Genomic DNA, 22,547 nt, shown 5'->3' with positions numbered 1-22,547 from the left:
TTGGCTATTTATACATTTATATTATATAATAACCTCCAAAGCTCAAAAGCATGGTTTACAATTTTGGAAAGCGTGAAAGAACATAAAAATCAGTTTTGTGATCACGTTGACTTTCTAAACCATAATAATAATGCAAAATATCACCGTTTTACAGAAATGAAATAACTGCAGCTTTGGTGAGAACAAGCAGCTTCTTTCAAATGAAAAATAAATAAATATACACTACCTGAAAAAAGTCTTGTTGTTGATCCCAGTTGTAAGAGCAACAAATAATAACTTGACCTCTAGTTGATCATTTGGAAAAGTGGCAGAAGGTAGATTTCTCTGATGAATCATCTGTTGAACTGCATCTAAATCATCACAAATACTGCTGAAGACTTTTGGAACCCTCATAGACACAAGATTCTCACAGAAATCAGTTTGGTAAAGGAAAAATCATGGTTTGGGGTTACATTAAGTATGGGGGCATGCGAGAGATCTGCAGAGTGGATGGCAACATCAACAGCCTGAGGTATCAAGACATTTGTGCTGCCCATTACATTACAAACCACAGGAGAGGGCAAATTCTTCAGCAGGATAGCGCTCCTTCTCATACTTCAGCCTCCACATCAAAGTTCCTGAAAACAAAGAAGGTCAAGGTTCTCCAGGATTGGCCAGCCCAGTCACCATACATGAACATTATTGAGCATGTCTGAGGTAAGATTAAGTTGGAGGCATTGAAGATGAATCCAAAGAATCTTGATGAACTCTGGGATTCCTGCAAGAACGCTATATATGTATGTATATGTATATATGTGTATATATAACATGTAGACTAAATACATTGAACGCATTCAACTTTCATTTGAATAAAAAATAAAATGCAAGTCCTATGAATGAGTCCTGTTCTGATGAGATTTATTTAAAAGAAATTTAACAGACTCCAAAACAAAAAGCAAAAAAACAAAGTTCCATTAAAATACAACTCAAATAGCATCGTTAAACACAGTCAGTTTTACACGTTTTCTTTATACTACCTGTACATTAGACTTCACAATTGCAACTATTTTCAAATAACTTAAGTAACTTGTTTTGTTTTTTTAAAAGTGCAAATTCATAATTCATACATGGGGAATTTCATGGGTAAGACGTGGGTACATGGGAAAGTTCACATTTCCTTTGTGCAACAAGAGAGTGAGAAAGAATGAGTGAGTGAGTCAAGGAGTGAGTGAGTGAATGCAGTGTTGCTGACTATGATTTCTGCTCCGCTCCTGTGGAGGACTGAGGCGTGCTGTCCGGCTTCATTATCTGATAGGTGATGAGATACTCTGGGTAGGCCTGGAAAAAGAAAACAACCAATAAAACACATTCAAATCCCACTGAAATCAATTAAAACCAATGATGGGAATAGCGACATTGTAAATAAACGGTGTTACTAATAGAGTTACTTTATTCAGTAACGAGTAATAAAACAAATGACTGTTTACTCTGTTACAATATCATTAGCTTAATTTACAATATTTCATTAAGTATTTTAATAAGTACAATATTTAAATATTCAATATACTGTATAATCTGCTGTAATTTAACTCATTGATGCAGTGTGTTTGCGGGTGGGACATCCACATCACCGATGATGATTAGTGTATGTGTTAGTCTACTCTGGCGTCTGGTCACAAAACAATCATGCATTATGGGAGATGTAGTTTATAGTCTACACACGATATAAAGCAGCATAGACTTCTATTGTAAAGCAGAGTTCACACCAATCACAAAGCACCACGTGACTCGCTCCATATCACTGCTCGATTATGAGAAAAATCATAATTCATGCTTTTATGACTTCTAGCCTGGATTACTGTAATGCTCTGTTTGCTGGCTGCCCAGCATCCTCTATTAACAAACTTCAATTAGTACAAAATGCAGCTGCCAGAGTTCTTACCAGGTCTAGAAAATATGATCATCTCACCTCAATTTTATCCTCCTTACACTGGCTGCCTGTTAAGTTTCGTCTTGAATTTAAAATATTGCTTCTTACATATAAAGCTTTAAATAATCTAGCTCCTGTTTATCTAACCAACCTTCTGTCTCGCTACAATCCAACTCGCTCTTTAAGATCTCAAAACTCAGGGCTTCTGGTAGTACCTAGAACAGCAAAGTCGAGTAAAGGAGGTCGAGCCTTCTCATTTATGGCTCCTAAACTGTGGAATAGCCTTCCTGATAATGTCCGAGGCTAAGACACACTCTCGCAGTTCAAAACTAGATTAAAGACCTATCTTTTTAGTAAAGCATACACTCAGTGCACCACTTAGCGATATGATACATGAATGTGCTCCACACAGGTTTCTGCATCTCGTTTATATACACTATGAACAGCAGCTACGCTAATTATTCTCTTTATTCTCTATTTCCACCTGGGGATACTCTTCCCGAGACCCCCAGAGATTTGTTCGCACAGAGCAAATCATAGACTCACATTATTCACATGTGTTGCAAATCTAGCAACCTTTTTTTGTGTTTAAAAAAGTCTAACAGACATCTAAACATCTATTGGCTAAAACGAGGGTAAATTTTGCTGTGCTTGAAAATATAATTTTCTACTTTGGGCTATTCTTATGGCTCGTTTCCACTGAGTGGTACAGTACGGGTCGATACGGGTCACCTTTATCAGGCTTGCGTTTCCACTGCTAAAAGGGTACCAATGGTACTCTTTTGGTGGGCGTGGTGTAGAACAGAAAATTTCAGACAACGTCATTATCGCTTGAGGAAATGTCTACAGTAAAGCTGTACGTGTCGTTCACATATCATATGAGAAGCACTTCTCAAAATACAGATACTTTATAAACATAAATACTTCTGTATAAAGGTTTTTTACTAACTTTTCTATGAACATGAGTTGCAGATAAATTGCAGATAGATGACAGTGCGAGATAGCCTACTGTAACATCTGCGATTATATAAAATAAATAAATAAATGAACATACAGACCCTTACACTCTCCGATATGTTACCACTTACAGAAAAAAACACACACAGCACACATTTAGTCCTTATTTAGGTTCAAAAAACAACACAAAATATAGCCCACAGTCAGTGCAAACCTCTCTCATCTGTGTCTTTAGTCTTCAGCAGAACGTGTAGCTAGTTACAAGTAATTCTGTCATTCTGAGTTCATAACAGTCCAAAAGATGATGATAATAGTTAAACATGGCAGTTTGTTCATGTTTTAGGTCGCAGAAGCATCATTTGCTGCTGCTTTTTCCGGCTTCTCCTTTTTTTTCCATGCTTCACTCTCGCGTTTGTTCCTTTCTGACAGGATCGGATATCAAAGCTCTCCAATGATCACAAACACGTTATTAATATAAGCTCAAAAAGATGGTTATCTCAAATATAGACGCGATTACGAGCTCTCTGGACAACATGAAACCGCTCGCACTTTTAGACTGGCTCGTAAAACAACAACAGGACATGGCAGATTTTGTTTTTCTTGGCTTTGTGGCTGCTCATCAAGACATCAACAAGGTTAGTTTGAGGCAGGGTCGACCGTGGCTCGTTATTGTAGGTATATAATATTACAGTGTAATGTCTCAGCTGTGTATTTAAAACATGGCGGTTCCTTTGTTTTCATTCTGGCTTGTTGCGTAAGCGAATGACGTATCTCCTCTAAAGAATAGCGTTCAGCTGTGTGTCTATCTCTGCCTTTTGGTACCCTTTGTACCCTTTGCAAAGCGTGTCGAAAAAGTGGTACAGTACGATTCGGTACCCCTTTTGACAGTGGAAACGGCCATAAAAGTGTACCGAACCATACCGTACCGTACCACTCAGTGGAAACGGGCCTTTAGACATCTATTAGATTTTCAACAACAGCCCAAATTGAGCCTTGTTTTAGCCAATATGTCTATGTTTAGACATCTATTAGATGTTTATTAGGATTGTGCAGGACCTACCTGTTCTCCGCGATAGATCACATACTCAGCATAGGCCAGGCCGTTAACACTGGGACGGCCGATCACAGAGTGATGCCCAGGGGGAGCATGGGCCATCTTCATGGCACTGAACTGCAGGAAGGACTTTCCCAATGTCACACGGCAGAACAACATTTGCCTGGAAATCAACAGAAAAGAGAATAAGGACATCATCCAGTGCAATATGCTGTTCTGCTGTTGTGTGTTATTGTGGTAATGTACCTGTGGCACAGGTAACAGGAACGATCTTTGTGAGTTGGGCATCCAGTGCCGCCACCAATGCCGTAGACGTACTGGTTACTCTTTGAAGAGTTCTCGGCAAAATATATACCAGCTCCAAACATGCCGCCTATATACGCATGACGCTCGTCAAAGCCTTTATGGATGATGGCGTTTATAAACGGAGATCCTGGAAATATAAAAATAATAATTGCACATCATTTATATATTAAACCAAATCTATAACACTGAAATAAATGCCAGAAATGTGTTGTTTGATGAATACAATTTTTGCCTTGAACTATGGAAGTATTAATAAAAATAACGCAGATCAATGTTTAAAAAAAACTACATTTTAATGTTTATCTGTAACTAAAACATGGTCAGATTTGTAAAAGTGTTTCTGAAATATACAGTTAAGTAAATGTTTTGTATTTTAATATATTTTAAAGGGGAACTATTATGCAAAAATCACTTTTATAAGGGGTTTAAACAGTTGTGTGTCAGCAGTGCATGAATATAACCAGCTTTTAATGATAAAAATGTATTCATTTAATTTTTTATAATCACACTTGATAAAAACAGTCTGCAGAAACACTTTGATTGGCATTCCCCTTTTGTACGTGTCATCAGAGAGGGAAAGCACCGCCCACTAGTGATTATCTCTCATTAGCATAGGACTTTAGTCTTGTTTTTGAATCTGCCACTATGCTGACACACAGGCATTTGGAGCCCCACCCTCTCTTGAAAAGAGCACAACCTCATTTGAACTTAAAGCGACGGTCAAAGCCTAAAAGGGAGTTTCAAAGAGTTATAAAACATTGTTTGTGCGATTTGTTGAGCTAAAACTTCTTGTAAAATGGGGCATAATAGGTCCCCTTTAAATTGCAACTGCCACATTTTTAGTATCACATGATCCTTTAGAAATCAGACTAATATACTGATTTGGAGCTCAACATTTTTAATATTTGTTCTATTATCAATGTTTAAAATAGCTGTAACCTTCAAACATTTGTCAAGGTTTCATTTTATGAATAAAAATAACCACATTTACTTTTGTAACATTAATCACCTTAACAATAATTTTTGTAAAAAGCTCTGTAAAAAATAAACTTGAACTGAATTGAATCAAAGTCTTTATTGTCACATTTCATAAATTTAATGCAATTAGTATTAAAGTAGCAAAGTATTTCTGCAATGGCAATGACACATTTTTAAGAGTACCTGATTAATAGATAATAATAATAATAATAATAATAGTGCATAATTCCGCTTTCTGGACACTCAAAGTGCTTTACATATTTCTGGGGGGACCTCCTCATCTACCACCAGTGTGCAGCATCTACCTGGGTGATGCGACGGCCGCCATATTGCACCAAATCGCACACCACACACCAGCTGATTGGTGGAGAGGAGACAGAGTGATGAAGCCAATTATAATATGGGGATGGTTAGGAGGCCATGATGAACAGAGGCCAGTGGGCAAATTTGTCCAGGATGCCGGGATTAAACCCTACTCATTTTCAAAAGACATCCTGGGATTTTTAACGACCACAGAGTCGGGACCTCAGTTTAATGTCTCATCTGCTATATTGGGACTACATCGCTATACTGGAGCGTTAGGACCCACACAGATCGCAGGTTGAACACCACTTCTGGTAGCAACCTAGCTTTCCCATGTGGCCTCCCGTCCAGGTTCCGACCAGGCACAGCCCTGTTTAGCTTCGGTGGGCGACCATGTGAGAGTTGCAGAGAGCTAGCTGCTGTTCTAGTGTACAATGGTCCTTTTTGTAATACAATATAGAGGCACAATAGTTATTATGATTAATTGCTGAAGCTACTGTATGTATGAGAGCTGGCTGTCGGCTGTTTTTTGATTTGAAATAAATATATATCGTAAAAAGTTTTTCAATTCAAAAAGGCAGAGAAAAATAATTCTAGCATCAGAAAGCTGCGTTTCTTTCTTTATTTTTATTTTAATGTAAGCTTTTTTTTGGATCTTACCGTGAAACAGCATTCGCTCATTGTGGTGGTTGTGATTCTCGTCTGCGATCTCTTTCTGCCTGTGTGTGTATCGCTCTCTCAGTTTCTTATTCACCACCTTCTGGATCTAAAAGCACATGTCAATTTTAGTTTCAGACTGGATATCTGACTACAACAGACCCATTTATCACATTCATTTAAATATGGTGCCAGGTAATATACATGCACCTCAATCAAATGCTTCCATAAAGTATGTTTGGTAACACTTTACAGTAAGCTTGTATTAGTTAATGCATTTACTAACATGAACAAACAATGAACAATGCATTTATTACAGTATTACTTCATGTTAGCTAACGTTAGTTAAATAAAGTTGTTCGTTGTTAGTTCACATTAAATCACGTTGAGTTAGCTAATGTTAACAAGCAGGAATCTGGATGATAATGAGGCATTAGTTAATAAATGCTGCACTAATATTGTTCATTATTAGTTCAAGTTAGTAAATACATTAACTAATAAAACCTCATTGTAAAGTGTGAGCATATGTTTTAATATAAAGAATACATCAATTTAATGTGGTAAAGGTGCATGTAGACATTGTTTTACCTTAATGACATTATAACGACTGAAAACGCCACCCGCATTTCCACCATCCCTGTGTTCCCGAATTGTGCTTTGCATCTGTGACCGAAAAACAAAACCACAATCACACACAAATACAAAGCAGACTGACAAATGAAAGAATCTAAAAGTGTTTATATTTGCACAACTGCTATTTTCACACTGCCCTGTACAACACTTCTACTTCGGTGATAAATGTTTACATGTACAGTATTTACAGTCGAAGCCAGAATTATTTGCCCCCCTGAATTATTAGCCCCCCTGTTTATTTTTTTCCCCCCAATTTCTGTTCAATGGAGAGCAGATTTTTTCAACATTTCTAAACATAATAATTTTAATAACTCATTTCTAATAACTGATTTATTTTCTCTTTGCCATGATGACAGTAAATAATATTTGACTAGATATTTTTCAAGATACTAGTATTCAGCTTAAAGTGACATTTAAAGGCTTAACTAGGTTAATTAGGTTAACTAGGCAGGTTAAGGTAATTAGGCAAGTTATTGTATAACGATGGTTTGTTCTGTAGACTATCGAAAAAAATAGCTTAAAGGGGCTAATAATTCTGACCTTAAAATGGTGTTTAAAAAAATTAAAAACTGCTTTTATTCTAGCCGAAATAAAAAAAATAAGACTCTCCAGAAGAAATAGTATTATCAGACATATCAGACTGTATATCTGCTCCATCTGCACAACATCCATAGTGTACTGGTCGGCATTACTGTTTTCTGTCCAATCTGTTCTGTCTTATTTGCACTAAATGTTGCACAAACCGCACTTTGCGCTCTTATTCACAGTCTTATTTGATTATCTTTTAAAATTTTAGTTTATCTTATTTCATTCTCTAGATTTTTTTATAGTAGTGCACAGTCCTGTGTTATGTTGTCAGTTTATGTTGTTTGATGTAGCACCTTGATCCTGGAGAAACATTGTTTCGTTTCACTGCATACTGCACTGTATATTGTTGAAATGACAATAAAAGCCAACATGACTTGACTTGACAGGGTATATACAGGAATCAGAGAACGAAATTCAATTCCTTTTAAAACGCTTTCCATACATTTCAAGACCTAATCGGCACTTTAGGTTTCAACTGGTAACATTGGCGACATTTTAACTTACAGTATATTAACTAAATACTGAATGTAAAAACAATGTACATTAGTGTGGGCAGATAGTGATTTAAAATAAAAATTGAAATATGTTGTAAAAACAATTAGTTTTTGTGAAATGATGCTACCTAAAACATACCTGCACCTAGTGTTGTCATAATACTGGAATTCGATACTAATCGATACTGAAATTTTAAAAAACGTCCATTTCCTGCAAACATTTGAGCGCTGTTGAGCAGGTTCTTAAACAGCGCTGATTTGCGATTGTGTTTACATGCTCAACAGAAATGACTGTGACTGGCCGTGAAGGTCATCAGTTCACCGAATTCACCGCTGTTTACTGAGTGTAACCACAGATACAGGGACACTGAGCGTTTTTAAGCAGTAAAGATCAGCTGGTTTGTCTTTTAGCTGACATACAAGCAGTCCGCTGATGAATCGACTGATCTTCAAGGCTTTAAAACACTCCAGTGTCCCTGTATCTGTGGTTACACTCGGTAAACAGTTGTGAGTTCGGTGAACTGATGACCTTCACAGCCAATCACAGTCATTTCTGTTAAGCATGGGAACACAACAGCAAATTGGCGCTGTTTAAGAACACGTTGAAATGTTAGCAGGAAATGGACGTTTCTGAAATTTCACTACCGATTGGTATCAAATTCTAGTATCGTGACAAATCTACCTGCACCTAAACTAAAACAGTAATCATACACTGAAAAAAAAGCTTATTCACTCTCTTCCAGCAGGTGGCGCCTAAACAACTGCAGAAATAACAGTGTTTCCATGGTTACTGCAGTAAGCAAAGCAGCGTAGTGTCAAACCTAACAGGATTTTATCGATTACATACATTATAAAACATCCCATTATTCTCTGATTAAATTCAGGCAAGCTTTAGCATACAATGAAACATTTCATAAGCAAAAATGATACATAATTTAATAGCTTATAAAGCAGCATTTAAAGGGCTTTACATTTTTAAGGGCTTTAAATTTCTAAATTGATTTATCAACTTGTAATACTTTTTAAGAGCCTTTTAAGATGCTTTACCTCTTCCTCAACGGACTGAAACTCCTTATCATCCACAGCCAGGTCGATCAATACTGTGCCCTGATTGGTGCAGTGGAACGTCAGGTATGGATTGGCACCTGTCAAATTACAGATAACCAGATTACAATGCAATAAAAACAATGTAATGATTCAATAAACTCTCGATTCAATTGTTTTTTGCTAAATGAGATTAAAGACAAACAGTTAATAAAAAGATGTTCTTTTATTAGGCTATTGCTGCATATGTCTTTGTGAAATTGAGATATTACAAAAGTAAATAGAGATTTTAAAATAACCCACAAACTAGACAAGTTACAAAAAATCTCATTAAATAAACAGTAAGGCCTGTGCTATTTCCATTTTGAGGAAACCACTTCACTTTATTTTCTTCATTATCCAAATAAAGATGGAATGTGAACAGTTTTTAATCTAGATTAGAAATTTGCAGCAAAAACAGAAAAGGTGTGTCATTCTATAAAAGGAGGAAATCTTAAATAAAATCTCAACTTGTGGACCAATGAAGATGGTGAAACTTGAATGGCGTCTTTTGGAAATATGGAAAAGACCATAATCATACCATAAAAAATGTCAATTATAAAAAAAAAAAAAAAAACAATTTCAGGTTTCAGTTATGTGCACTGTCATTTTGTCATTTTTTAAGTTTTTGTTTTTGATTCATATTCGTTATCTTTTTTTTATTATTATTTTTTTAATTTATCATTTTACAATATAACAAACAGCACGATTGACAAAAAAAATATTCAGCATTAGGTGTAGCGTCAGGGTATAAAAATATAAAAATCTGTACATCAACAAATCCAGTTTATGTTACTAGATTAAAACAGAAATCAAATAACAGCTTGTAAATGGTCAGTGTGATAACAATGGGTATTATGCAGGCTCAGGTCAAAGGGTTCATAAAGGGTTCATAAAAATTTTCCAGGTTTTTAAAAAAATGTGTGTTTTGTTTTTTAAACTATATGTTAAGTTTTTTAAACTATATGTTAAGTATTCCAAATGCAGTGTGTCATTTATGATATTTTTAAATAATTCAAATGTTGGAGGGAGTTCCTGTTACCAGTTTAACAGTATACATTTCCTGGATACATAAGAGATTAGACCTACCCTTTTGGTAAAAAAAAAAAAAAAAGAGTCTGATACCTCATTCAAGTCCACCCCAAAAAGATATATTAAAGGAGTCTTGAGATATTTCTTTCCCAGGACCATCACAGAGAACTCATGTACAGAGTCCCAAAACTCATTTAATTTTTTACAGTTCCAAAAAATATGCATAATGGAGCCCTTATGTTTCTTACATCGGTTACATAAAGGTGAAGCACTGGGGTATATCCTACCAAAGCGAATTGGGGTCAAATATATTCTTTGTGTAAATTTGTAATTTTGTTCAATTATTTTGTTACTTGAAAATGAAAAAGATTTACATTTGTATACAACTTCCCCTTGATCATCATCAAAATTACAACCGAGGTCTTTTTCCCATCCGTTTTTTAATGAGATTAAGGAAGAATCAGCTTATATTCGTTATCTTTTGATATGTAACCTCTGTGTTTCTTATGCTGTGTTCACACCAGATGCCACATGCGCAAATGAACAGCGCTTTCACACGTAAATAGACGCATGAACATTTTGGCTTCATTCGCGCGTCAAATTCGCTTCAGTCACGCATCAAATTCGCTTCACAGAAGACGTGGATTCACATCATGGGAAGGGCTTCTGTCTGCCCAGTGAGTCTAGCTTCATTGCTAAATGGCTAACATGATTTTTATCAAGAGAGTAGCTGTACTTATGTGCTTTAGGAAGGCAGAAGAACAACATATATTCATTCGGCCACTAGAGACTTTCAGAGGTGCACTCAGCTCTGAGAGTTCATTAACTACTTCAGAAACTGCACCTGTATGATGGAGGCTTTCAGCGGTGCTTCAGACTGAGCCGAGCCCAGTTAGATGAACTGTTGTCGGCATTGGCATGAAGATTTCCCCTTGGAACATCAACAACAGGCGCTACGTCATAATCACTCCACTACAAGAGCAAGCTCCTGATTGGTTAACGCAATTTGAATGTCTGCTGAAGTTCAGATTTTCCAACTCGATTGATTTGCGCGAAACGTGTGGTACGTCAAACACGGAAAACATTCAACTCGCGCCGCTTCATTTGTACGAATAGTGTCATTCGTGCCGCCTCATTCACGTGAATCACGCCGCAGGATGTCTAATTGTGTGTTTGCCTTGACTTGAAATGTAAATCGCTCGTGCTTGACGCTTCATCCGCGTCTGGTGAGAACGCAGCATTTCGTTTTCATTTTTGTACTTTATCATTTGACACTTTTTCAACTATTTGATTTACACACATTATTTTTTATTATTTATTTTTTGCAGCATCGCCACAAGTCCAAACTGCTAACACCAGTCACCTCATCAGCACCTATCGCCACCTGCAGAAGGGAGCATATAAACAGAATAAGAGGAGACACAGATTGAGCTTGATCTCTCCAAGAAAGGCACGCTAAAGCCACGATCACACTGGACTTTTCTCCCCATAGACTTCCATTCATACGCATGCGAACACGTCAGACCAAAAACGCAAGCTTGTGCGACAAGTTTTGCAGTTCGCTGCGGTGCAAAGTTCAAGCTTGGTGAACTCTGACCTCGCTTTTTTAAACGTCTAATCATCTTATTTAATCCTGCCCGTTTTCGCACCGCCGTACGACAGAATTTCACATGCTCAAACTCTAAGTGTGACCGCAGCATATTGGTTCTTTCTTTCTCTCTCTGTTCCCTACCAGCAGATAGCAGGGGCTAGACCAGCGCCTTACTCTTAAACCAAAAGACCCAGCACTTCACCAGCCCAGAGGATTTCCCCACTACCCAGCCAGAGGACTCCTACCTGCACGGCTTCCCTCTCCTCACCTCCTTACCTGGCACTGTAAATAAATCAGCCTCTGGGCTGTTGAATCATATCAATGTGTCTGCTCATGTTTTATCGCTCGTCTCGCCACACCATGACTGTGATGCCTTGTGAAAACTTGATCCCATAAGAAACAGCAGAATTGAATGAGATGCAGATTAACTCTATGCCAGCGGGTGGCACCAATGAGAACTGATATAATATTCCTTCCTAGGTTACTGCTGTTAACAAAGAAGCTCCACTTCTGAACAACACTTTAATATGAATCAATATGTTGAGACAATGCGACAAACAAACAATACCATGTAAACTTATCTAAAGACGTTACATTCATATAAACTCCTACTCATTATTAGGCCCAAACGGAATCTGCGCACACAGATTTCCGCAGATTTTTAGCCCATCATTGATTCTATTTATTTACTTGTGTAAATCTATATTTATTCAGTTTTTAAATTAATTTCTGTAATATTATTGACTAATATGAAAATGTTCATATGATTTATTTACAATACAGTTTGTAAAGTAATATCTTCTGTCTTTTAGTTATATTATATAGAAGACTTGATTTGTGGATCTAATTGGATTTGCATTGTAAACATTAAATACAAGTTAAAAGGTATTACTTTTTAGTTTATATATTATGGTTTTAGTTATGATACTCCTAAAATTATTCCGGATAAATCCGCAGATTTTTAACAAACAGAAATTTACTTATATTAAATTTACAAATCTACTAATAATGTAGCATGATTTATTTGGCATTTGAACTGATTTGAATAGTGAAATATTTGAATGGATTTTCAACCGGTTCACGATTTATCATCACATAACTATATCAATATTGTAATGTTATCAATCGCAATAGTCACATCATAGGATATACAACGCTGAGTCTGGATTATGATTTATCATTTGCATGTGTTTTTTAAAGAGGCCTAAGAAAACTTTACCATTTGTAACTTTAATAACCATTAATTTTACTGAGTTATTATTTATAAAGCAAAGACTTTACAGTTTTATTTGTTTTACATTTGATTATACAATAACTGTACCTGAATACTGTTGAACTTCTCTGAAAATAATAAAATAGCATTTATTTCATTTGTATATTGTTCTTTTTTGTTGCATTTATCTGTGACGGTAGATTGTTTATTATATGTAACAGGTAATTTCTGGTGTAATTATGTCATATTGCAGCCCTAATATAAACGTCATCAGAAAGTGTGTATAGATGTTAAAAAGAACAGACGCTCACCCTGCTGTCCTCCCAGCAGTCTCTCAATGCCTTTAATGAGTTTATGACGGTGTCCGTAAGCATTGATTCCGATCTCCTTGAGCTCCTCATGACCCATATCAGCCAATACGTCCAGAGTGATCTAAACACATATGCCAATACAAATGTGATGAAACACTGAAACACTGTGCTAGAAGAGATCTACAATTTAAAAGTACTTTGTGTTATTCACCTGTTCTCTCTCAAAGATGTCCCTCAAATGTTCAAGGCCCAAACTCTTCAGGAACTGGGAGATGTTCATATCCAGGACAGCTATGGGTAAAATAAAAAAAGAAAGTAACAAATTAACAATATGCGGTCAGAGAAAACTGAAACTAATAACTCTTACAAGCTGATCTTTTAGTGAAGGGGTCAGGAACCTTTTTTCAGCAAAGAGCCATTTCAGATTTTTATAACAAATAGGTTTTTTTAAAGAGCCATTGGGGGTGTGTGTATATAACAAAACTTTTTTTGTGTCCATGCACAACTCAAAAATAAACAAATATGACGCATCACAATGTATGAAGATAGGAAAATTCATAGAATTTTTTTCTTTTTGCCATCACCTGTCATGAATGTTGTTTGAATTTATGAGCGCAAGGTTACCATAGAAAAGTAAGTTGCTTAATCCACAGCACCACACGCACATTGGTTGAAACATAATTTTATTGTAAACCGAGTTCTTGTACATTTTTCTGTAAAAATACGATAAAAAGGGGATTGTAATTGTATTTTCAATAGGAAACTGATTTCTAGTGACAGTTATGATTTTTTTAACTTTAAAATATTATTGAAGAGAGACAGCTGGAGAGCCACATATTTTTGGTCAAGGAGCCACATGTGGCTCCTGAGCCCTAGGTTCCCTACCCGTTTTAGTGGATCAAAGCATAAGCAGTGAAGTCAGATTTCAGAATGACTCTCATGAAGCGGTTCTTTTTAATGAATCAAAGTCATGCAATCCAACCAATGCAAGACAAATGACTCTTTTGAGCTTGTGAATCAAAGTCATAAAGTACAATGATTCATGTACAGGTTCTTTGAAGTGAATCAAAGCCACCATGATTCCCAAGCACATGCATGTTTTGAAATGTTTTTAAGCGATTCAAAGTTATACGGAGTGACGTGATTCCTGAACAAACAGATTATTCTTTCAAAGTTCTTTTAGTGAATCAAAGCCATACATGTGATCAGTTTAGTATGGGTTTTCAGGAGTTTCTTGTTAGCCAATCAAAAGTGATTCAGCATGATTAGACTAGTCTGATTTCAGAACGAATGATTCAGATGAGCCAGTTCTTTTAGTGAATCAATGCTTTACAGTCTGGTTTACAGGTGGTTTTTAATACTGAAAAAGTTAATAGAGAATTTAAATAGAAAAGCATATTTATAGAGAAGCATATGTGCAGTTTGAAGTTATGATTCGGTTCTTTTTAGCTATTAAAAGCAATTCAGCACTATCAGTGTAGGCTGATTCCTAAACAAATGACTCTTTTGAGGTTGTTCTTTTAAGTGAATCAGATTTATACAATAAAGTCAAATACCTCTTGATCAATGTAGTCTGATTCTTGAACAAGTGACTCCAGGCGCCTTTCCTTTAACCTACAAATTGCGCAAACTGATAATATGCCTAATAAAAACGCGTCCATTTTGCAAACACACATCCAAATAAATTGTTGATGAATAAATCTATCAATGTTGGACGAATAAAGAAAAATAAACCAAAAAATACTCAATTTTAATATTTTAACTGTAGACTACAGTGAATCTTCCCCTTATATAAATTGTATTAGTGCTAGTGCCGGGCAAAGATCAAATCGCAATTAATTGCATCCAAAATAAGATGGTTTTGACATGATATATATTTGTGTGTGTATAATATATATTTATTATGTATATGTGATAAAAACAAAACTATCCACAAAACATTTTGTTACAGAGAGATTTAAATTTATATATAATTTGTATCATATCCATATCTATTTTATATTCAAATATAAATAAACATTTTCTCAAATATATGCAGTCAGGTTTGTTTTTATATATACATAATAAATATACGCACGTATAATATGTTAAAACAAACTTTTATTTTGGATGCGATTAATTGTGACTGATCTTTACCCAGTACTAATTAATGCATTATGCCACGTAAACCGCATATGTGGCCAGTCTCAATGGGATTCTTGCCATTAAAAGTTTTATAATGTGCATACTTCTCTTTTGGTGAAAAATAATCGTGTGTTGATAGCGATACGAGTACACTAAATATCTGTCGCAATCAATTTAGAAGTGACTTAAGCCCCAGTCAGATCACATGTTTTTTTTCACGATTTCCTTGACATAGGGTGTCGTGGGGATTCGTAAATGACAAATGGGCGTCGTGACACAAGATTCAATCATTTCTACTTGTGTAATGTGGCATTGTTTATGACAAATGATGCCATGTCTAAGACGCCTCACGACACCATCGCAGAAAGTCTAGCATGTTTAATTTTTTCCCCATCTTCACAACGAGTTCCTCGTCGTAGAATGGGTGACACAGGGTAATAGGAGCACATCATTTCTCGGTTATTTCTGCGGGTGCCGCCTTTAATCCGCGGTCAGGTAATCAAAAAACAGGCTACATATTTACTTGTAGGTGGGTCTCGAGTGGATAAGATCAATCATTGGCTATGCAAACTTTAACTATTTACTCTAAAATATTAAAGTGTTTTAAGCAATTTTATTTAAAAGACTGACACAAATATGCAAACATCTTCATTCTCACAATGAGTTTCTAAATTCTCTCAGCCTTAAGACTGAGTTCGTTCTTCCGAGGTAATCTGGAAGCATGTTCAGTGCTGCGAATACATTGTAAAAGCCTGTCTTGCTTATTCAACTTACTTGACTAAATCCTTGAATACTTGAAACTCACCCGCAATGGATGATTTAGTCATTAACAATGAAAACAGTTTAATATACGCTTCTCTGAAACTGAATATTTCACTTTAATTTTTATTTAGGTTAGATTTTATTTTATTTAACAAACCAGATTGCGCTTTGGCACTGAAGCATATAGCGGACTTGAAGCACTTCACCTCAGATGTTATTTGTTATTCTCGTTTATCTAGAAGATAACTGACCAACAAAAAAATACTTTAAAATTAAGATACAAATTATAGCAAACGAAATTAGTTTCAAAAAGATATTTTTTTTCAAGAAATTATTTTTTTTCACTACTCAACTGTGCAGGTGGATGATTTGTTCCTCCGTGGAAAATCAGGATTTAATTAATGCTTCACTGTAACTGTTGTATCACAAACCTCTGTCATATATTTGCTTTTTTATTTGTCATTATTTTGTCTTGAGCATCTGATTTTCCTTGGTGCTGATGTGTTTAATAAGAAACCCATGGCTGGAAAATATACATTTAGATTTAAAAGAAAAGATCTTAATATTAAAAAGGAATCATAAGTTTGATTCTATCAATGTCATAACGAACGCCCTTAAATAATGTAGTTATTAGTGGTCAGCAAGCATCAGTATTTATTAAGATTGACATAAGATAAAAAAAAACATTGAAATAATGATAAGAAATACTATTATAGCAACCCTTGTGACTGCTTTGGGAAATAATGCTCGTCGAAGATGTCACAGGATGACTGATTGTGAAGGAACGTCTGGCACATTTGTTACCCACAACAAGTTAAGATTTTATCAAGACAAAATTGCATAATCTGACAATACAAATCGTGTGATTTGACCGGGGCTTTAATCACAGGAGGATGAGATGTAGTCACATAACAATGGTTAATGGAACACCATCATTGCATGACAGTTATTTATCGACACCTAAACTATACTGAGAACTTTTTAGAATAATTATATTGAGCTTCTCTTATTTACACCAGTATTCTGCACTTTCCGTTTAGGTAGGACTTGCTCCAAGATTGTTGATAAGCCTCAAATTGTAATAAAAGATGACTCTCATCCTCTGAAGCCATATTTTAAACTATTTTGAGAAGCATCAAATGCTCATCTAATAGATATAAATTCATTTTTCTTCAGAAGCCATAATGTTTTATAACCTTAAATTTGAGCATGTTTTCATTATATTTGATTTTTTATTATATTATGTTATTATATTTTAATAAGTTATTATGAAGCATTTAATGAAGCATTTAATATTGATTTTGAGTGATTTCTGTTTGTATGTTTGCGCAAATTTGTAATGGGAATGCGCCTGCTTACGAACCAGTTAGTTTGTTTCCTTGTATTAACGCACCATCTCCTTCTTTGCGATCAGTGCTGGAGGCTCCATCAGCAGGTCCCGCGGCTCCTCCACTGGCCCCGTCACACAGGGGTCCGGCCAGATTGTCGATGCTGGAGGCGGCGGAGAGGCAGGAGGGTGTGGAGGCGGGAGAAATGAGGGCAGCGCTGAGCACAGTGGCCTGCGGTTTGAAACAGCTGGGCAGGGCATCAGGAGGCATCGCATCCATCAGCAGCGCACGGATGTCATCAGCCTGACAAACACACATCAATCACAATTATTAACTTAATACTGTTTAGGGGTGTGCGATGTTTACAGGGTTCTTACAATTTATCCAGTGTCAAAAGTAAGGACTCCTCAAATGCTTTACTGGTGGATTTTCAACTAATTATCTTATGGCCCGTTGTGGTACGGGTCCGTACGGGACACCTTTATCAGGCCTGCGTTTCCATTGCCAAAAGAGTACCAATGGTATAGTGTACGACAGAAAGTTTCAGTTGACGTCATTCTCACTCGAGGAAAGTCAAAGTAAAGCCGTACGGGTCTCTCACAAAACAGATGCTTTATACACATAAATACTTGTGTATAAATGTTTACTACTAACTTTTCTATGAACATGAGTTGATTATAACTGCAGATCAATGATAGTGCAAAACAGCCTACTGTAAAATCTGCAATTATTTAAAATAAATCAATAAATGCAACATATATGAAGTGCAACATATATGCTGTGTGTAGTTTAACTACACACGGCATACATTCAGTCCTTATTTGGGTTCAAAAACAACACACAACATATAGCCCACAGTCAGGGCAAACCTCTCATCTGCATCTTTAATCTTCCCCAGCACATGTAACCTCTGTTAGAGAGTAATTCCATCATTCTGAGTTCATAACAGTCCAGAAGGTGATGATAATAGTTAAACATGGCAGTTTATTCAGGTTTAGGTTGCTGAAAGAATCATTTGCTCCTTTGTTTCTCGCTTCACTCTCACGTTTGTCCATTTCTTAGAGGATGTCAGAAGCGATTTAATAATCACGCGCACGTTATTATCATCATCTCAAGAAGTTCGTCATTACAAATATAAATGCCAAGACTATTTTTGACGACAAGATTTGTTAAAGCTTGGGTCGATCATGGCTCGTTGTCAAATGTATATAGTATTACGATGTCATGTCTCAGCTGTGTAAGGCGCTTCCTTTGTTTTCATTCTCCTGGTTTGTTGAACAAGCGAGTGACATATTCTCTGTAAACCAATAGCGTTCAGCTGTGCGTCTTGCTCCACCTTTTGGTACCCTTTTGTTGTGCTAGGTACTCTTTGTTATGGAAAAATAACTTATTTAAATATTTGAAATGCAAAAAAAGAAAAAAAAGAAAGAAAAAAAAAAAACACAAAAGCCAGCAGCAGGTGGCGGTGAGTCTATCACAGAAGTATTGATTCAACTGATTCGTTCAAAATGACTCATTCATTTATGAATCTTTATGTTGGATCAATGACTTGATTCATTTATATATGCAGACTGTTTTACTCATTGACAAAACACCAACAGATATGAAGTTAATTAAATGAAAAGCAGCCAAAGAATAATTTTATTTTTATGAAAATCTGCTTCCAGTGTTTCAGTTAACTAGAACCACACCAGCATCTATCTATCCCTACTCTGCTGCTTGCAAGATATGCTGAATATTTTCTACAATCTGACATATTTTAAAATACTCTTTTTTTTTTTTATTATTCATCCATGTAAAGTTGCTTGACACAATCTACACTGTAAAAGTGCTATAGAAATACTACATTTGAAGAGGTGGGAGAATTTGGTCTATCCATAACAAATATCAATAAATGACTAACAATGCAAATTATCTCTCGAATAATTTAAGCGCAACAACAAAAACAACACATTTTAATAAAACATTTTGTACACTTTCACTTGATTTATATGCGCTTTGTTGGACAATTAACAAAATTAACAATTTGCTGGGTGGAGAGTACACACTGTATGCTACAGAATCATCTAAACCGAAGTATTGTCTAAAGCAGGGGTCTTCAAACTGTGGGGCGCGCGAGACATTGAGGCGTGCACTCGAGTAAATTATGATGACGATTTGCATGTGCTCACTAGAGTGAACCCGATTAATGTTAACTCCACATCTAACTATTAGGCACATACAGAGTTTATGCGTTCGAGTAAAATATATGCAAATAAAATGGAGGGGGTGCTTTTTAAAATGAATGACGATGAATGAAAGTCAAACCGGTGAGTCGTCTGACAAAAAAGTGCCATTCTGAATCAAATCAGCAGGCTGCTCTTCTGGATCTTTCCCTAACTTTGAAGACTACCGACTACATTTACATGGACATCAGTAATGTAGTTATTTGCATTAATAGACAATAATATAATTAAGGTGTTTACGTGAAGTGCTTTCATGTAAGAGTTTCATATAATTTTAGGTGACTTTAACTGCAGTTCGGCAGTTTCACATTCACTCATGAACATTTCATCCATGCCCTCGTGGCAAACTGGGGTATTAGATGCAAATAAGGAGTAAGGAATGGTGAGAGTGTTATGGAATTTAGTAACGCACACCAAATGGAAAGACAAAAATTCCACATTCCACCTTTACTGACTGCCGCGTGTGTGGACAGTTTTGTCAGATTGAGCTGTTTTGAACACGATTGAGCGGGTATAAAATGACATAGGTGGGTATAGAAAATGTTGGTGGTTTTGCAACCGAACGCCCGTGATTACACCTTGATTAGTTGGATCAGCTGTGTTTGATTAGGGTTGGAGCAAAACTGTGCAGAGCTGCGGCCCTCCAGGAATCGAGTTTAAGACCTATACTTTAAAGCATTATAGTTTCTGTTTAGCATTACCTCCTTGTAACCAGCAGGTGTCCTCAGTGTGCTACGTTTCTAGCACATCTGACCAGTGAATCCAGCTTGTGTAAAAGTGATTGCAGTCAGTGTTGTGGAATAAAAACAACACTTATTATTTTTCCTAAAACTTATCAAAGGCACAACACAAAGTCACCAAAACTTTGCTGGATACCTGCCGTACTTTTGTTTTTAAAATAGCCAGGCTTTAATAGCATCCATGTTTTTCTTTATCAATAAAACAATCAAGCAGAGCTTCCCAATGACGTCTGTAACATTAAAATCTGCGAGCCCTTTATATTTCAATGGATCCTAACTGGCTGTCAATGTTTTATTATACATTAGCTGAAAAAAAAAAAACATACTAAAAGTGATCTCAATAGCCGCATTTCCACTATCGGGCCAGTGCGAGCCAGGGCTTTAATCGGGCCAGGCCGGGCCAATAGCCCGGGAGGTTGAGAAATGAGGCCGAAATCATGTCGCGTTTCCACTGTCGGGCTAGTTGCTCGCAGCGCGTCACGCAAACACCGCCCCCTGACCATCCCCCGAATCAAACGTCACACAACCCTCCCACTTCAGCGGGAACAAAAAACTCAAATTATAACCACAAACACAACCTGGCATCACTACGAGAGCTGGAAGATGGAGAACACCGAAGCGATTGCTTTTTTACTGTTTGTGGTCTGTTGGTGTAAGGCCAGACAGCGATCCCTGGATAAGGACATTCGAGTTCGGCGGCATTTACTTCGAACACAGATTTTGGCTGCAAGGCGCAAAAGAGCAGCCGAGCGACAAGAACGACGTATACAACGACAACTGCAACTGCTAAGTGAGTTGATCAAGCGCGATAGCAAAACAAATGTAAGGGAAGAAAGCATCTTGTCTCCTCTTTACCTGACAGGAAAACTCCGCCTTTGTACGTAACCCCGCCCCGAAGCCCCAGTTGGCCCTCCTTGGCCCAAGGTATTCGGCAGGCCGAAAAAGGCCGGACGCTGGCCCCAAGGAAGCCCCGCTTTGGCCCGATTACGCCCCGGAAGTGATAGTGGAAACGCGACTGGCCTTGGCTCGCCCTGGCTCGCTCGCTTTAGGCGCGATAGTGGAAATGCGGCTACTGATATCTTTTCTCTATATCTTTACCATTACATCTGCAGTCTGACCACTGCTGTTATTTTACATTCAGAACGATTCATTATAGGCAACAGCTAAAATATATTTCCTACGTACAGGCAAGCAGAACCCCCAGATTGAGTTCAACGCAGGAATAACTAAGTTTCTGTGGACAAAGCGCTAAGATTATACTAAAACTAAATTCTGCATCTCATTAATAAACATAACATTATACATCCAAGCAGATCAAATTATACGAAACACGTCTTTATCATTATCTTTATAGTTTTCATGCTTGATGTGAATGGCCTTAATGGAGTATTATCTTGCCGTATTAGTTTGATAATTTACCGTGGCGAGGTCTAGAGCCGTCTGTCCCTCCTGGTTCTTCATGGTGGGGTTTGCGCCGTGTGCCAGAAGCAATGCACACAGCTGTGTTCGGCCCTTTTGCGCAGCTTCATGCAGAGGAGTGAAAGCCCACTTATCTGTGGCATTCACACACGTGTTGAACTTGATCAGCAGGGCGGCGATATCCACATGCTGGACAGAACCAGAAAACAGACCATTAAAAACACAGCATTAATGAAGCCATTATCATTGCAGTTCATTACTGGGCACAAACTCATAAGCACTATACTGCTAGACAGATTGACCTAATATTTATCATCTAAAAAAGGTGCATTTGGTAATAATTGTGTCCTTTAACTTCAATGTACTTTAAGTTCTGTCTTTGAGTTTGGTATTTAGTTTTGTTCAGGAAAGTACTGAGGGCAAGTTTAAAATAGTTTTTTTATTTAGGACACAAAATGACTATGGGTCAAACGAAAAAAAAAATTGTACTTTAAATGCATTTAAGAATGTATTAAAGAAAATGTGCTTTTTTGTTTTTGGTTAATGCTAAACGTGAACTTCACTTAAGGGAAAATAAAGAAAATGACTCTGGTTTAACAGAACTTGAACATTATTTTATTATTATTATTATTACTTAAGACACAAAATGACAATCGGTCAAATGAACAAAGAGAAGATTCCATGTTTCAGTCATGTTTATAGTCATTTTTACGTGACAAAGTACCAATGTTTTTAAAGGGTTAAAATAACATTTGTTGGTGGTACAGAAAGAGTTATTAACATAACCTGACTGCCAATCACTAAATAATTATTTTAAAATGCTATAAATTACAATACTTT

General features: G+C 36.5%; 1 protein-coding gene across 4 annotated transcripts in view; it reads right to left on the bottom strand.

The window, feature by feature from the left end:
- Positions 1-880: 880 nt before the first annotated feature.
- The window catches only part of tnksb (tankyrase, TRF1-interacting ankyrin-related ADP-ribose polymerase b), a 73,953-nt gene continuing 52,286 nt past the window's right edge, over positions 881-22,547 (bottom strand). For 2 of the 4 annotated variants that reach the window (XM_056457339.1, XM_056457340.1), the window contains 10 exons: positions 21,708-21,896; positions 17,359-17,626; positions 13,321-13,400; positions 13,110-13,230; positions 8,927-9,024; positions 6,753-6,827; positions 6,168-6,273; positions 4,167-4,353; positions 3,927-4,083; positions 881-1,317 (listed from right to left, as the gene is read on the bottom strand). In XM_056457339.1, coding sequence (XP_056313314.1) covers positions 1,231-1,317; positions 3,927-4,083; positions 4,167-4,353; positions 6,168-6,273; positions 6,753-6,827; positions 8,927-9,024; positions 13,110-13,230; positions 13,321-13,400; positions 17,359-17,626; positions 21,708-21,896 — 1,368 coding nt within the window. In that variant the 3' untranslated portion in view covers positions 881-1,230. The remainder of the gene's footprint in view (positions 1,318-3,926; positions 4,084-4,166; positions 4,354-6,167; positions 6,274-6,752; positions 6,828-8,926; positions 9,025-13,109; positions 13,231-13,320; positions 13,401-17,358; positions 17,627-21,707; positions 21,897-22,547) is intronic. The other 2 variants (XM_056457341.1, XM_056457342.1) reach the window with 1 other exon arrangement.

The sequence above is a fragment of the Danio aesculapii genome, chromosome 5, assembly GCF_903798145.1.
Source record: "Danio aesculapii chromosome 5, fDanAes4.1, whole genome shotgun sequence".
Lineage (NCBI taxonomy): Eukaryota > Metazoa > Chordata > Actinopteri > Cypriniformes > Danionidae > Danio > Danio aesculapii.
Note: the sequence above shows the minus strand (reverse complement) of the source record. Positions and strands in the feature narration are given on the sequence as shown.